At 39.2% G+C, this 17,371-nt stretch overlaps 1 protein-coding gene across 4 annotated transcripts in view; it reads left to right on the forward strand.

Annotated features, from left to right (window-relative positions):
- PARD3 (par-3 family cell polarity regulator) overlaps window positions 1-17,371 on the forward strand; it is a 567,153-nt gene that overhangs the window by 378,098 nt on the left and 171,684 nt on the right. For 3 of the 4 annotated variants that reach the window (XM_079996388.1, XM_079996385.1, XM_079996387.1), the window contains 3 exons: window positions 5,651-5,840; window positions 10,776-10,924; window positions 13,975-14,019. In XM_079996388.1, coding sequence (XP_079852514.1) covers window positions 5,651-5,840; window positions 10,776-10,924; window positions 13,975-14,019 — 384 coding nt within the window. The remainder of the gene's footprint in view (window positions 1-5,650; window positions 5,841-10,775; window positions 10,925-13,974; window positions 14,020-17,371) is intronic. The other variant, XM_079996386.1, reaches the window with a different exon arrangement.

The following is a 17,371-nucleotide window of genomic DNA, read 5'->3' on the forward strand; positions in this document are numbered from 1 at the left end:
GATGCATATTTGTACTTACCTTCACACTGATTTGAAGCCACTTTGTGTCCTTCCTAAAAGAGGCTCCTGGGAGGTCGGAGGGACATTGCTGGAACAACTCTTGGATTGGAGCAACTGGTTAAAATGTTTTAAACGGTTCTAATTTTGGTTCCTGTTTTGTTTTTGTTGGGTTGATGTTGGTTAAATGTTTAGTTAGAGTTTGAGGTTGTTTTAATTTGGGTATAACTGTAAACTGTTTATTATTGTTATTATTGGTTTTTGTTGATTTATTGGTTTGTTTGTTGCTTGTATAAAATACTTTGTTTTGTAATGTTTGATGCTTTGTTGTGTTTTTATATATGTTGTAAGCTGCCCAGAGTGGCTGGGAAAACCCAGCAAGATGGGCAGGATATAATTTATTTATTTTTTAAAAAAAATATTATTATTTTCTCCCAAGTTTAAAACTGTCAGGGCTTTTTAGGAAAACATTGGGACCTAGGGAAGACAGGGGCCCTTTACCTTCTTTAGGTTTGTGTAATACATTTATATCCCACTGTTCTTATTTATGGCATGCAAGGAAACAGATATAGGGTTCTTAAGTACTCTTCAATCCAAACTCCAAACAAGAGTCAAGATTGATATATCATGTCTTCAGGTAAGAACTTGGAAGCACAGAATTCTAGGCTTATTCATGGAATCTTTGTATCAGTCTCTTCGTCTGCATGGAGCTCCAGGTGCAAGTAAAATAGCTTGTAGCAGTTTCCTGCCTTGGATGCTTTTGTTCTCACATCACAAGCAGCAAGCCAGCCTGGTGCTAGGTTAACAGGGAAATTATATCAGGGCAAGGCTGAGAAGTCTCGTGGCTGCATCCTTTTTCCATTCAAAGTTGCTTGCTCCCTGCCTGCTAGTTTGCTGGTGGTACCGCTGTTATAAACCTGCCTGGAGAAATGCTTGGGTGTACAGTGTGGGCCCAGAGCATCCCTAAAACTAATTTATTGATAAGATTTCTAACCTGCCCTTCACCATAAATGCTCGGGGCAGGGTTATAACAATATTACATGTCTTGATGTTACAGCCCTAAGGCAAGGCTAGAGAACCTGTGACCCTCCAGATGTTACTGGAGTGCAACTCTCCTCATCACTGACATTTGATCATAGTGATGGGAGCTGGAATCCAACAGCATCTGAAGGGCCATATGTTCCTTTTCTTTTCCCCAAGTCCTACATTTAGACTTTGCTTTGATGGAGAATGTAGGCTGGATTGGATTTATCTTTGCAAGGTGCTGCAGGTGTCAGTTTGCACATAGGATTATGGGGCAATACAATGTACATTTTATTTTGGTAAAAATTCTGGAACAAAGAACCTACAAAGCTGCCTTATGCTGAGTCAGATCCTTGGTCCATATGTCTCAGTATTGGCCCCACAGTTTTGGCAGTGGTTCTGCAGGATTTCAGACTAGGATGTGTCTGGGATTGAACATGGGGCCTTCTGCTAACAAAGGAGATGTTCTAGCACTAAGCCTTTCCCCAAGAAGCAATGGCCGAGTCACATTGTTTGAAGCATAAAACCTAGCAGTTGCCCACATCTGCATCAAACCTTTAGTGAAACACATAGATTCATGGTTAGAGATGTAGACACCTCAGATATGATATCTCCATGTTTTCTTGGGCTGCTACACTATAGTCCTGAAAAAGGAGTATATCTGAGTGTCCCTGATTTTTATTTTATTTTATTTTTGATGGAGGGAACCTTGGAGTTTGCTTTGTTCCTTGGAATCCTCCTAGCAGTTTTGTGAACAAATATGCCTTTCCTATCTGAAGGTTCTGAGCAGTGGTAATCAATGTGAACGACCAAGGTTGGTATCCGATGTCCTTGTTCTATTAGTGGAAGGATTTATGCCTTCATGGGGGGGGGTAGAATTATTCCTGCTACCTTCATGCATGTTCCACATTCTCCCCCAAGTTACTCTGACGGGCTTGAGGGAAAACACTGAAAACTGGGGAAGGGGACATCCGAGAGGGGAGAAAGTTCTGTTCTGGAAGCATAAATCCTTTCATCAATGGAACAAGTTACTTAGCACAACTTTGGATGCAATCTCATAAATTATTTAACAGATTGGCATGATGTTTCCTAGAACATTTCCTTGCACAATAATGAAGGAGTGCTACCTAAGCTGTAACTGTAGAATGATTTCTTCTCTGTAGCAATCCCTCCGATGTTTTCAGAAAGTAAGGATTTCCCCCTAATTATAGAATTCCTTGCTGGATTTGTGTTTCATACTCCTATGTTAATAAGTACATTTTTTTGAAAAACAAGTCCCAAAGCATTTGGTATTGCCACATGCCGAAACTTGCATCGATATATTTTTACCAACTGAATCACAGTAGTGTAAATTTGCCAGTTATTTTCCAAATTTCTGCAATAACTGAGCTTGTAAAGAAGAATGACATAAACAAATATGGAAAATGGATTGAAAAGTTTCTCTCAACCAATTAAAGGTTGAGCGTGTGTCGTTAAGACAGCATTTAGTGCTTCAGTATGTTTTAAGCGAACTGTAGTAATTCGATTTCAAGCTTAATCAATACACGTGGATTGTATAACTCTGCTCCTGTAAGAAGTCTCAAATATTTTTTGAAGGGTCCATTTTTTGACACTGCTTCTATGTTAATGAACAGTTTTGCAAAGCTTATGTTGCTTTAAATTGTGGTATCAAATGAAAATCACTACATCTTGCCACTGTGTTAGGCTGAATGTTGGACTACTTTATGTTTAACTGATTTCTATCCTGCCTTTAAATACAAATACAGTATAAATGCTACATTCTAGAGCAGCTTAGACAACAATTAGATAAAGATACCCTCTTAATCCATATTAGATGGAACAACCAATGCACAGGTACCATAATAACTACTAGTCGAGCCAAAATACAAGCATATAGCAGAGACCACCGGTCCCACTTGCCAATATGTATTTATAAAAAGCGGCTGTATGTTGAGGTCTTGCAAGGTCATTTCCTTCTTATGGGAATTATATGTTGTTATTTAGTTGGATAGTTTTCCCCACCACTTTATGCAGACAAGGTCCATGGGAAATTGCATTGCCGGAAGAGCCTATGAGAGTTCAGTCAACTTCAGCTTTGTTTTTAATCCTTTGTATGACGTGGCCCTTCATGGATCCTCGGTGTAAGGAGACCACACAACCAGCAGTCATGGTGGGGGGAGGAATCCCCCTCTTATGTACCAAGTGCATCATTATACCAAACAGTTAGGGTCGCTGTTCTTGTTATGTTGCCTGTCTATGCCCACAGCTGATTTTCTTTTTATTCTTGTAACACAGAGAATTGCCTTATTGACATATGAGGTTTCCATGTATTATTGGTTTTCTAGTCCACTTTGCTCAGAGTAGTACAGTAGCACTCCAGAGTTTTAAGGAGAGGTCTTTCCCAATTATGGTACACCTCAGCTGAAGATGCTTGTGACTGGGATCTCCCTTATCCAACACATGGCTATACCAAGTTATTGCTCATCTACAATATAGAATCAGAGATGTCAAAGGTCACCCGCTTGACCTTTGTAGGCAATCCATTGCTACAGCAACCCTGATTGGTGGCATTTGCTTAAAAATCTTGAACAAATGAGGATCTATTCTATTGTCGAACATCTTCTATGATCAGGATTTTTTGCCTAATGCAGGGATAGGGAATTGTAGCCCCTCTTAGACTACAATTCCCATTATCCTTAATTGTTGGCCATGATGGCTGGGGTCAACTGGAGCTGTAGTTGCATATGTAACCAATGTACTCCATCATCTATTTGAAGATGAAAGTCATATAGCATCTTAATTATATCTTCTGCAAGTTAGACATACCCAACTCAGAACTTTGTTTCCCAGATCTCCTCTGGACACATTCCAGTTTGTTAATATCCTTCTTAAACTGTGGTGTCCAGCAAAGGACACGGTACTCCAGATGAAGTCTGAACAAAACAGAATAGAGTAGTACCATTACTTCTCATGGTCTTTGCACTGTTGATGCAGCATGTTACTATTAGAAATAATAGCCATTTTTTTTCATTGGTGCATTGTATCTGGCATAAATCTGAAGGGTCATCTGCTTCTCTCTCCCATTCCTCTCCCACACAGCTGCAGTAAAATAAATGTATTTTCTTTTACATTTCAGTGCAACTACTAAAATGTCATCATTCATTCTTGCTGAAATATTAAGAAGTGCAGAGAAAACTTAGACATGCCACTGAATTGCTTTTGCCTCTCAACCTTGGAGGCTTCATCTAAAAAGTGCCATAAGGTTATACTGTTTCGCATTCAGCTCTTTGGAGACATTATTAGTCACAGAGTTAACAATCTTGTAGGCATTATGTTTGGAGAGGAGTGCATTACTAGGCTCAACATTAACCTGTCCATCAAAGAAGCTTTTGCTGGGCAAAGAATTAGCTGCTATGCAAACTTGAACACATTCATTTCAGTTTGACAATGATGGGTCTACGTGTAGTAGAGTTATTTTTCGTCTAACTTTCCCTGCCTCCCTCCACCCCCCAAAAAAACTTTTAAAAAGAATTGGATCTCTCTCTGACTCTATTTTTAAGTTGTTCATTTCTCACAGCTGAAATGACCAGGGCTAGCAATGTTATTATTTGAATGAATATATATGGAATGAATACAGACGATGCTTTGCCATATAGACACCATGCCCTACAGAGATGGAAGTCTATAGAACAGGGATGGAAAACCTTTTGACCTCCATATGTTGTTAGACTCCAGTTGTCATGTGCCCCACCCAGCAGTGTCCAATGGTTAAGAATGGTGGGAGTCTTATATGGTCCCCTGGAGGGTATATATATTTATCATCCATTTCCACAAAGTAAAACAGAACCTCGTCCTTTGCCTCTTCACATGGCATGCACAGTCACTCAACATACCAAGCCATTATGCAGAATATGATGTCTGTGCCTCACATATTAATATCTAGCTCCTCCCCCATGTCTGTTTAGTTCATCTCTGTAAAGGTAAATGTAAAGGTACCCCTGACCATTAAGTCCACTCGCGGACAACTCTGGGTTTGCACATTCATCTCACTCTTTAGGCCGAGGGAGCAGGCGTATGTCCACAGACAGCTTCTGGGTCATGTGGCCAGCATGACTAAGCCGCTTCTGGCGAAACCAGAGCAGCACATGGAAACGCCGTTTACCTTCCTGCCAGAATGGTACTTATTTATCTACTTGCACTTTGATGTGCTAGGTGGGCAGGAGCTGGGACTGAACACTAGTTGCACTCAAATGTGTTGTAGCATGCAGACTTAGAGACTGAGTTACAAATGAGGAAGTCCCTAGTTCAGTTTTTTTTCTCTGACATGAATTCACTAGGTGGCCTTATGAAAACTTTTTTTCTCTCTGTCAGTTCCAACCCTCCCACCACTACTAATCTTTAATAAGGGATCAAGAGACTGTATTTCTGGCATTTTGTTCTGTGTTGTGGTAAGGTTGTTGATGAAGTAGTCTGCAACCTGTGAAGACTTACAACAGTATAAATAGGTTCCTTTTGAAGATGCCTTTTGGCTCTTGGTTTGTAAATTGCTTTGTAAATTGCGACAAATAGCATAATGTTTGTGTTGAGTGCTCAGTATGTTTAGTTCTCTTCCGCTTCCCATTTTCTGCAGGTAAATACCAGCTATCTCCGACAGTCAACATGCCACAGGATGACATGGTCATTATAGAAGATGATAGATTACCAGTACTACCTCCACATCTCTCAGACCAATCATCTTCCAGTTCCCATGATGATGTGGGCTTTGCAACAGTAGATGGTGGAGCCTGGAGCAAACCAACAATTAATGAGTCAACAGAATGGTAAGGCTCATGTCCACACAAACCATTACTTCTACTTATCAACAGTTCATGTGCTTTTCACACCTGCATTTTTCAACACAGAGAGGAGCAGAATTATAGGCTTATCTTCGAAAGAAGACTTCCCAGCCCTCTTTCTGAGTTGCTTGTTCCTATCTAGGAAGCAGAGCAGAAGAGAATTATGAGAAGGTTTCACTTGGCCAAGATTTAAGTTACTGCTCAATTGTATCTGGGCTGCCAAAGATGCTTGTGTATCTTGAACCACAGCCCCCCCCCCCTTACTGCATATCAATATACTTCTGAAAGTGAGGAGCATTGTAAAAGCGGTTAGTGGCATCCACAAACTGAGATCTGAAGAGGGAAGTCCTTCTTCAAGTATCCTCTACCTTTGGGTGCTAAGGAGTGGTTAAGAGAGAGAGCTCATTTTCTGTGATAATCTCAAAACTTCAATTACTTTCATTTTGCTACATAGTGATGTTTTACCTGGATTTTTAGATGTGCTGTTTTTCATTATTATTAAATATTTCTTAGTTTACAAAAATATGTGTGATGTCTCTTTTTCAAGTTACGTTTTCTTCAGATCAGTTTTATTTATTGTGATACATTAGTGTAGCATGCATTCCCCACCTCAAAATATCTGCAAATCTGGGGACTATGATTATCAAGTTGTACTGATACACATTGTGTGTATATATCATGGGCTGGGGGTAGGTGTTACTTTGGCTTTGGGTTGTTTACTGTCTTCTGCAGGATAAATATTGCATAATTTTTGTGTGGTGCTATCTGTACTAATCCAAGAAAATGACATTATTTTGTAAGCCTTGTAATTATGTTCAGCAATAAGCAAAATAAAAGACCTCTCTGTGGAACCCCTGCTAGGGTGGTGGCAATAATTAACACAAGCAGGTTGAAGTATGAGAATTTTTCTGAGTCCCACACTCTCCTGGGTATAGTATAACTGTGTCAGCAATATCTTAATAAGAATTAGCACCAGCAAGTATCTCTTTGTTTGGATTTGCATAAGTCAGCTATTTATTATCTATATCTATATCTATATCAGTGTGGATTAGTATTAAGTGACATTTGCTCTTACCCCGTCTAAAGAAACTGTTTATTTGCTGTCTTAAAAGCAGCTTCTTTCTTTTAGTCTTTTGCTGATGACTTTTGTTTTTTCCTTCTGAATGTTGAACCTGTCCATTTGAAAGAGGCACAACTGCAATTTCAATCCTGCAAACACCCACCATTGTATTCACATGGGAAATACGTTAAAAGCAAAAAATTTGTGATGGGGTTGGGGAGTCAGATCACGAAAAGCATGCAAAATTGCATGTAATAGATTGTATTAGCGTGGATTTTTCCACTTGAGTGTGGCAAGAAAGCCTCAGCAGAATGTAAACAAACACACACATCTTTGACATTTAGGAATGCATAATATTTTCCTGCTCACACATTTCCCTGACACAGGAAGAAAGAGTGAAGCGCTATTAGCTGTCATTAAATTTCTTATGGAACCACCTTTAATGCCTTTTCTCTCAGAGGCAGAGATGCAATTATGAAAAGGGGCAGATCAGTTTGGAGTCTTACTTGTGTTGATTGCATTATATTTGTTAAAAAATAAACCCAGTGAAATTAAATAAACAGCAGTTGAGCGGATTTTTGTATTAATTTCCTGCTGCTAATGGACAAAGGAAGGCTTGTAAAACAAAGGTGTATTCTGTGAGTTTGCTGCAAGGCACCTAGGGGTGAAGTTAAGAATATGGATGAAGGGTTATCCAAACAAGAATGGCAGCTGTTCTGAATCACAGCACAAAATGTAAGCTTTTTCCAGCCTGACAATATCTCCCTAATCCTTGATGAAAATGTTATGAAAACAAAGGGACAATGAGACAGGATTAATAAGTGGAATTTTAATAACATTGAGGGTCACAATACGGTTACATTCTTTAAAGAGTCAACTGTCGTTCCAGAAGCTTTAGTTGTTATAATACGCTTTGCTGCTTGTTGGTTTTATAAATTACAATAATAATAGACAGAAAGTGACTTTAGCATCAATTTGAAATATTAAGAACCACTATTTGGCGATTTTACTTAGCTATACTCACTGACTTTTGTGCTTTTTTAGTTCCTGCAACAAACCTCTGTTCAAATTGTTACCATTTGAGGTGTGTTTTGCTTGATAAAATACACTACTTCTCATCAGTTGTGTATTACATTTTCACTGTATCCTGGGCATAAAATTCATTGTGTAACATCTGTGATAAACAAAGCACTGAATATTTTATTAGTTTGGAAATAGATAACTGAAAATTTTTTTATAAAGTCCAGATTACTTTGCATAGTGGAAGCAGTTTCACTACAGTTTCACTGTACCGCTGTGTAACACAGTGGTTGCCAACCTTTTGGGTCTGATGGCACATTGGAAATTTTGAGAAGGTGCTGCTTTCAAGGGTGTAGCCTAACTCAAAAAAGCTGCCACCATGAGGGTGCCCTAACACAAAATGGTCGCTGCCTCGCCTCCAAGAGAGCAGAAAAAAGAACATGGAAATATGGAAAGAAATATGGAAAAATCTATTGGTTTTGCTTGTTAACATTTTTTTAAAAACTTTTTATTTTGCAGATACTGCTAAATCTTGGTTGTTACATTGTTTTTTTCTGGTGTGTTGCTGTAGATTATAGCTAGAAAATAAAATATGATTGAATCCAGGAGTAATTTTTAATTACTCATGCATAGTCACAAATAAAACACCTGGGAGGCTGCCAAGTTTGTTTTTTAACTATCTCAGCAGCAGATATGATTGAATAATTAAAAACACAACCTTTGTCCAGTCACTCTCTCTAAGCCCAGCCTGTTGAATTCATCACATAGGGTAGCTGTGAGGATTTTAAAAAAGAAATGGCACAGACCCCTATAAGCCATCCTGAGCAATTTGGAGGAAGGGTGGGATGGGAATTTGATAATAAGCAAACCAACCATATTTATATCCCACTTTTTCCTCTAACGACCATATATGGGGTTTTTTACAAACCCATTTTTATTTTGCTGGTGGATAGACTTGTCCAAGGCTCCCCCATCAAACCAAATACTGTAGGTCTCTTGATACCAATCATTCCTTTATTTGTTCCACTTCCTCTTTGGCCACAGTTTCGTGAAGAGTGCAATGGATGCTGCATTTGATTATTGTGTTTCACCTACCTATTTAGAAGGGGAGAAATTTAATTTTAAACCTACATGAGCGTGATCTCGTCCTTGTGCTGCATACTAATGTAGAGTAATGATTTAGGAGAGAAGAACACAAAGTTACATACATACATATATCCTTTTATTTGTATGTCATCTTTCCATAGTTAAAGCCATGCTAAAGGTGGCTGACAACGTGAAAAAAATACATAATTACAAATATAACAACAGTATTCATCATCAACAAATAAAACACAACCAAAATGCAGTACAGTAATCGCAATAAGATCTGAAAATATCAAAAATTTATATCAATAACAGCAACAACTCCCACCCCAACAAAACAACAACAACAACAACAACAACAACAAACACCTCCTAAACCATAAGAGTTTGTTCAGTAGCCTCAGCTTTTGGAGCTAGTGTCAGTCAGGGCAGCACCCTCCCCTCTCATGTCAGATGGGAAAAGGCCTGCAAGGCAGAGAGCAGGTCTTCCAGGACTCAAAACCATGATGATCCCACACCAACAGTGCCAGTCCTCACGGCACTGGGCCATTGCTGCTTTATAACATGATCCATTCATGTGGTTCCTCATTGCAAAAATTACCGTATTTTTTGCCCCATAGGATGCACACACATTTCCCCCTCCAAAAATGAAGGGGAAATGTGTGTGCATTCTATGGGGCGAATGCTGGCATTCGCTGAAGCCTGGAGAGCGAGAGGGGTCGGTGCGCAGATCTCCGCAAGCCGTGGGAGCCCGCGCTGGGCTCCCATGGCTTGCGGAGAGTTGCCTACATGCCGAAGGCTGGGCGCGCTGAGCTCAGTGTGCCCAGACTTTGCGCGGCTCTCCTCAAGGCGTGGGAGCCCGGCGCCGGCTCCCACGGCTTGCGGAGAGTTGCCTGTTCTGGGGGCTGGGGTCGGGGGAAGCTTGGGCTTCCCCCGCCCCAGCCCCATGCCTGGGGGGGAAATAATTTCCCCCCTTTATTTCCCCCCCAAAAAACTAGGTGCGCCTTATGGGACGGTGTGTCCTATAGGGCGAAAAATACGGTACTGCTGCATTGCTGGAACCAGAAAAAGAGAAAGGGATGAAACACTAAACCAGGGATAGACTCCCATCTGCCTGGGCAGTATGGCCAGTGGTTAGGAATGATGGGACAATGCTACCCCCCACTGTAAAAAAAAATGGAGATGTTTTTGTTTGTGTAATATGCCCTTTGAATTTTGACTTATTCACTGTCCTAGTAACTTGTTATAGTATTTCATTTATTATGTTTTATCAGACTATAGATATATTGTGCATATTTCACATAATAAAATCTCATTTCCCCCCTCTGGGTCCCAGCAATGTGGCCGTTCCTCTCTCTCTTTCTTTCATCTTTTCTACATTCCACACCTTTCTTTTCTGCTCATTGGGAACAGCCCCTGTGGGTGTGATAGTTACACTGCAATGATGCACATGAAGCAGGCCATTCACATGAATCTTCCAGAGTTACATACATAGTTATTTCTTTCCACAGCATGAATACCCCTGTGGAAACTTGGACCACATAGTGTGGAGGATGCTTGAAGTGGATTTCCCAGCTGTTCTTTCCATAGAGTCCCATTGCAAATATGCTTGTCACTTGATATTTTGATATGGAACATTATAAGTTGCTATTTTTCAAAAATTGTTGCTGGCTGATATTTTACGTAAACATTTTATTACACAACTATGATATGTGTGTGCTTCGTATGCTTTAATTTCCCCCTTTCCCTTACAGCGCTCTGAGTCCAGATGTTGATCCAGCGCTTGCCTTCCAGCGAGAGGGTTTTGGACGCCAGAGCATGTCAGAAAAGCGCACTAAGCAATTTTCAGATGCCAGCCAGTTGGACTTTGTTAAAACACGGAAATCCAAAAGCATGGACTTAGGTATTAAATTTTGACTTCTTTCTTTTTTACCCCTCCCCCCGTGTTGTATTTCAACATGTTTCTTCAGGTTGCAATTATACTGTTTGTTTTTCGTGTTGCAGTTATATTATTTGTTATGCCAAACATTTGATTTGTCCGTGCAGCTGGATTCAATATGTGGCATGAAGAAGTCTTGATATGGTCTGATCCAAGAGCATTATGTGTGTCTATGCAATTTTAATGTTTATATATTTCAAACGTTATGCTTGTGCAGATGCATGTTATATACAATGGTTCAGGATACGTGAATGTGTGAGTGCATATGATGAGGTACTTTTCAGGAGACAGAAAAGCCAAATAATTCAAGTTTGCATTTTAAAATAATTCCTAAACAACTAACGTCTGTTCGGTTTTGGCACTGATAAGGCCTTGTACTTAGGAATGATTGTAACATAACTCCAACCTGCAACATAAGCTCCTGCAATTGGCAAACAATATAAAGCCTCTGGATTTTCCAGGCCTAGGGATCTGGTCAATGGGATCTGGTCCAGTGCACTCTGGACTCCATGGTCTAGCCAAAGTCCTGGTTCCACCACAAGGTCTCAGATCCATATTAAAACATCAGTGGGGCTTTGAGTTGTAGAAAGAAAAGAAAAGAAAGAAAACTTGTCCGGTTTGGCATCCTCAAACTGATCTTGATTACTCCAGAAAAAAGCAATGTGTAGGATTGCATCCTCAGGGGCATCATATAACGATATTTTTTTATACTGACAAATTCAAAAGCATTAGGCATGGTAGCCTGCTGCAACAATAACGATGAAGAGCCTTATGGCCTTTTAAAGACTGAAGAATTTATTGTGATGCAAGTTTTCTGAGCCAGAGTTCATTTCCTCAACAGCATGAAGTGGCACATAAGTGGATTGATATTAAAACCATGGAAACTGGAAGGGGGGGGGGGATTCAGAAAGCCAAAAATGCCAAGACATGAAAGATGCAGTAGCTGGTTTGTCAAATTACTATGCAGAGCACAATTAAATATAATATTCAGTTGGGTGAAGACAAGAATGGCTATGATCCATTCCTGACTAGAGGGCCCTCATGATGAATAGGCCTAGTAAGGTGAGTAGTGTAAGCGCATACCTAAAGACTGTGTTCAATGAATTTGACCACCCCATCAACCTATACATGGATCATGCCATGTGGCCAGTTGGCTCCACCGTGCAATTATGTATACAAACACCAACTTACCAAGAAAACAGTATACATGCTTATATGCATGTTCAGCTGTCACCCAGAGCACGATCCACTGTCAACAGCCAAGATCAACCATTGTTTTTTGCTCTGATCCTTCAGAAAGGAATGGACACCTGCAGGATTTACCTTGAGCATTTTGTAAACTATAATGCCCACCTAGAGAATTGAATAGATACGCTGACAAGGTCAGATAAGTTGTTCAGGAGTTACTTACAACAATACATATTTTCCAAAGTGCTGACAAAGTGCCAGTCAATACAGGAGACAATGGCAGAGGTGTCAGTTGCTATGCAGATGACAAATTAATATACGATCCAATCAGAGTAGATTCTCATCTACTGGTTGCTAGTCTTGGGTAGTATAAATAAACACGTAAAGAGAGATTATTAGTTTCTGTAGTGAGGTAGCCATTCCCAGTCTCCTTTGAGATCTAGGTTTGCAAATGTCAGATGTTACAGGAATTACAACATTGGCCAATATGGAGACGGTGGCTTGTATCCATTTCATTCACTGATGTTAAGGAGCTGTTTCAGTTTGTAGTCTGTAAGCAAGTATGGGTCCTGTGGGGATGTTGTGTGTTTGTACTCCCTCTGCTGGACCTGTTATGTGTCTTATGACTACCTGGCCAATCTGCTTCTTATTTTATTTATTTTAGTAAGATTTATAGACTGCTTAATCACTAAGTTCTGAGGATATATGGAAAATATGTTTTGTGTGTGTGTGTGTGTGTGCGCGCGTGCGCGCACCGCATGCACACACGTGTGTGTATGAAATATATATTGTCATGTGCCTAAGTTGGTGTTTATATGCATACTTTCACTGTATTGTCTAGAAAATAAACCTGCTGCATGGAATGGTCCTGACCAAAGATTTATGGTGTGGAAATTTCCCCTTACCCCAAATCCCTTCTCATGATATTTGTATATTTATCCACTTGTGCAATCACTTGATGAATTTGATGACCTTTTCATGGTGCCACAGTACTCTTCATTGTGGAAAGCTGAAATGCCGTGAGTGGTAAAATTTGATACGTAGCAACTCTCACTGAAGCACATTTTAATAGTAGCAAGATACCTGCTCTTTAGAAAATCAAAACAGGATACCATTTAATCAGTAATGGGATACATATGAACAGCATTATTTTCGTATTTAATCAGCAGTTGTGGGAATGGATCATGTAAGGAACTATATTCTAGAATCTGAGAACATTTTATAAATGCTCGCTTGTGGGTAGCATATGATAAAGTGCCATCCCCATTTTATTTGTATGATGTATGAATTCTCAGAAGGCTTAATGTTTCTGTAAGTAAGGGAGTGCCATGAACCTTGTAGTCCTGCAGGGATATTGTTAAGTGAAGGTAAAGAAAATTTGTTTGTCCACCTTGCCCCCTGTTTAATTGTTATAATCATATGTCTCAAGCATTTCTAACCAAGCCTTTTATGGCTTTCTTTTAAGTAGAAGACATTTCAGTGTATGCAAATACATATTGCTTTTAGAAGAGCCTACAAGGCTTTAAAAACTCAAATCACTGCATTCAGACATGTGTGGCAACTTGTCTCTGCTAGTTGTGTATGCTAGCATGTGAATAACATTGTTTTTGGCTGTGACATGGAAATGACTGACATAATGCATGATGGTTACTAGGTTTGTTGCTGGGCTTTATTTTGCCCCATCAAGATAGTCTGCATAACATTGCTTATTTGCATGAAGAATGATGTTTCCAGTGTCCTCTAACTTTAAAGAGAATATAAACAGTGGATGCATGTGGGATGTGGGCACTAACAGGGCTAACCGTTATACATTTACCTTTTAACAGTAGCTGACGAGACTAAGCTCAGTACAATGGATGACCAGAAAACAGGTAAGAATTGACTGTAGGGTGGTTGCCATAGAAACCTTGGTCAAAGCAGCTTACCACAATTACATAGCTGCCAATCACAGTGCATGGGAAAAATAATATTTCAATAGTTGCATGACTTTTTCTATTGTCACAAATAATTCAGATTATATGGAATATCCTAACGAATGTTCAGTATCATAGAAAAATAACAAGCGTGCAGAAATTACATGTAGATGAGTGAGTCTAGGAACTCAGTCCTCAAAATGTAGTTGTTAAAAGACAATATTATTCCCTAGAGCTTTTCAACAATACGTTCTTTGGGCTACAGACTCAACAGAGGAAAATGCCGTTAGAAATCCTTGGTATTTATCTACAGGCGCTGATGATGCCAGACTTTGAAATTTGCTTTTAACTGCAAAGTTCCATCATCTTGGGTTATGTGCCTAAATGGAACTTCTGTCTTTGCAACAAGTAGGCAATCGCATAATGTGGAGGTGCCGTTTCATACTGTCCATATACTCTCCTAGTTGGATATTAGAACAAAAGACTCAAATAAAGAGATTCATGTGCTATAAGGCAAGCATTGCAGGCCTTTTGCTTTTTTCTGTAATGGTCATGATGCCAGCTTCCAAAGAATGAATTTATTACCAATTAAAATAATGCACTAGCTGCAATTATGAGCCTTTATAATTTATTAATGCAAGTTAGCTTTTGACCTTTGGAATGTTGTTTTAATTAGGGTAGATCTAGAGGACACGGTAACATTCCGCACACAAAAACAGTAACATTACTTAGCTCTAATTAGGGACAATTCACCTTTTAGTCCTGAAAATATTACTTATTTCTAGCATGACTCATTGAATAGGGCGGCCCATGTACACTGATTATTAATTTTTCTATAGATAATTGGCTCTCTGTTTAATCACATCGTGAAACATAAACAGTCAACTGGAAAGCTAGATTTAAAAGAACTGGTGGGATGGTAGCATTTGTAAAACAACTGGAGTAGCTTGTAGATCTTAATAAGCAAGAAGGCACAGCCTTGCAGTAACTTGCATGCATACATTACATACTGAGATTAGTCTCGTTAAGTGGCATTTATCAATGCATGCAAAGTTTAGATGTGCTTCATTTTATATGACTGGTTGAGCTCTAAAGAGCTAGATTGATATTATTCAGCCCTGTGACTATTGCCTGAGCTGACAGGCATGAGTCAAAATGATGTGATGAAATGGTAATTTAACAAAAAATGAAATTTAGTTTTCTTACTTTTCAATCCTACACATTTTTGCTGCCTTTATGCCTGCAAAGCAGTTACAATGGCCCTGTTAATAGTTTAATATTCTAGTTTTATGACATTGAGCTTGTTTGTACATCTACCTTGAAAACTTAACATGCCTGAACAGCAAGTTTCTCTTTATAATTCATATCGTACAACACAGACTCCTGGGGTTTGTTTTGTTGTTGTTGTTTACCCACTGTGCTCACAAAGCAAACAAACCCACCCACACATCCACGAGTTCTTACCAGCTTTTCTTTGTTTTGGCCTAGATTCACATTTTCACATCCCTCCAGTCTCATCTATATTAAATCACCCAAAGAAACAGATTGATCAAACATTTGATCAAATCCTTCTTGATTTCCCCCCGGTTTTGTATACTACCCTCTTACTTTGAGCAAGTCAAATCAGGTCCAAACCCCTTGGGTTCAGGATGTTAGCATTCTTTGACTAAGTTTTTGGCACAACCTGTTATAAGTGACCTGACCACTAAAAGGACACCTAATTTCTGGAATTATTTGTAAAAATGCAAAGCGTTCCATGTGGCAGCCTCCGTTAACAGCCATGAAAACAAACTTGGATTACAGGGCAATGACCCTTAGCCACAAACCATCTGAGCCAACCAAAATAAATATTTGGTTTTTTTACTTAATGCAGAGCAGATTTTTCATATAACCTGCTGTTTTCAGGTTATGAAAAACTGAGATGTTGAATGAATCCATGTTACCAGTTCAGACAAAAAAACACACCTTAGGTTATTAAAGGTAAATGTTTAATATGTGTGGTAAAACTGATACATATTCACTGAAATATATAAACTTCAAAACAGTGGAACATATGTATGTTGGCAGAATAAACTGGAACATATTTAAAACTACTAGTTGGGTTTTATTGTGTTGGCCTCAAATGGAAAGAAAGATTCTCACTAGGATAGAATGTATTATAATAGTTTTTTAAAAATTATTTTTCTTTATTCAGTTCACTTGGTTTGCCTCATCATTGTCAGTGTTTACAATTTGTTCCAAAGGTCAGAAGTCTATTCAGTAGCAATTGAGCATGGCTCATTTATTCAACCTTAGCATACAGTAACTATGATGGGCTATTTCCATATTCACCTTGTCATAATGCTAACAATAGCTCTCTGGGAACAAAAAGCCTTATTCAAACACACTATGTTCATTACAGCCATTCATCAGTGGGGGGGAGGGGTTTAATGATCTTTTCCAGTAATGGATGTAATTGCAGTTCTAGGTTTTAGGGTCTTGTCCCCCCCCCGACAGGTCATAATACTACCCCTTTATTATGTAGACTTATTCAACACTGACTATCTAGTTTCACTGAAATTATTGGGACTGTACCAGTGTAATAGTGAAAAAAAGCTCAGATATCAAGAATCTGAAATGTTTGTTCCCAAATGTCTGCTTGTTGCGCTGATAAAATGTCCTTACGATGCTAATAAGACACCATAGCTAAAAATGATCTGTGATTAATGATTGTATAAATGCACTCAAGTCATTAACCTTAGAAGAATTGCATAGCAGGCCATAGCCAATTCTTAAGACTCCAGGGCTGATATGCTGATTTTGGCCAACTGGTGAGACATGTAGTTTTCCACTTCTGCACAAATTCCCCTTAAACCCTCTGCCTGGGTTACATCCATCTGATTGTTGTTGATCCCAGCTAGGCTGAACATGAGGAAGCATCTAAACACCATTTTGAAATATCTGTTTAACTGGGGTTTTGGAGCGCTTTGATTTAGTTTAACTGTGTTGAGCAATAGGCACATCTAATCTTGAACCTGAATACAGGGGCACTTTTCTGTCCACTCCATCTGTTGGCCCACTGGTTTTCCTATGGCGAACCACAGTTAGTAAGCCAAGAACAAAGCTTATGAAAAGGACTACCATCTCTGGTTCAGACATAACTCTAAGCCAGGGATCAAGGTTTGTTTTCTCCAGTGGTAGCAGAAAGGACAAAGTGGCCCAGATCAGCACATTCATAGTGATTGTTGTGAAAACAAGGCCATTATCTCAAAGCAATGTTGGCAGTTCAGAAACTCTATTAAAATAGGAATTCAACCTGATTCTCTCAGTT

This window comes from Podarcis cretensis (genome assembly GCF_951804945.1).
Source record: "Podarcis cretensis genome assembly, chromosome: 12".
Classification (NCBI taxonomy): Eukaryota; Metazoa; Chordata; class Lepidosauria; order Squamata; family Lacertidae; genus Podarcis; species Podarcis cretensis.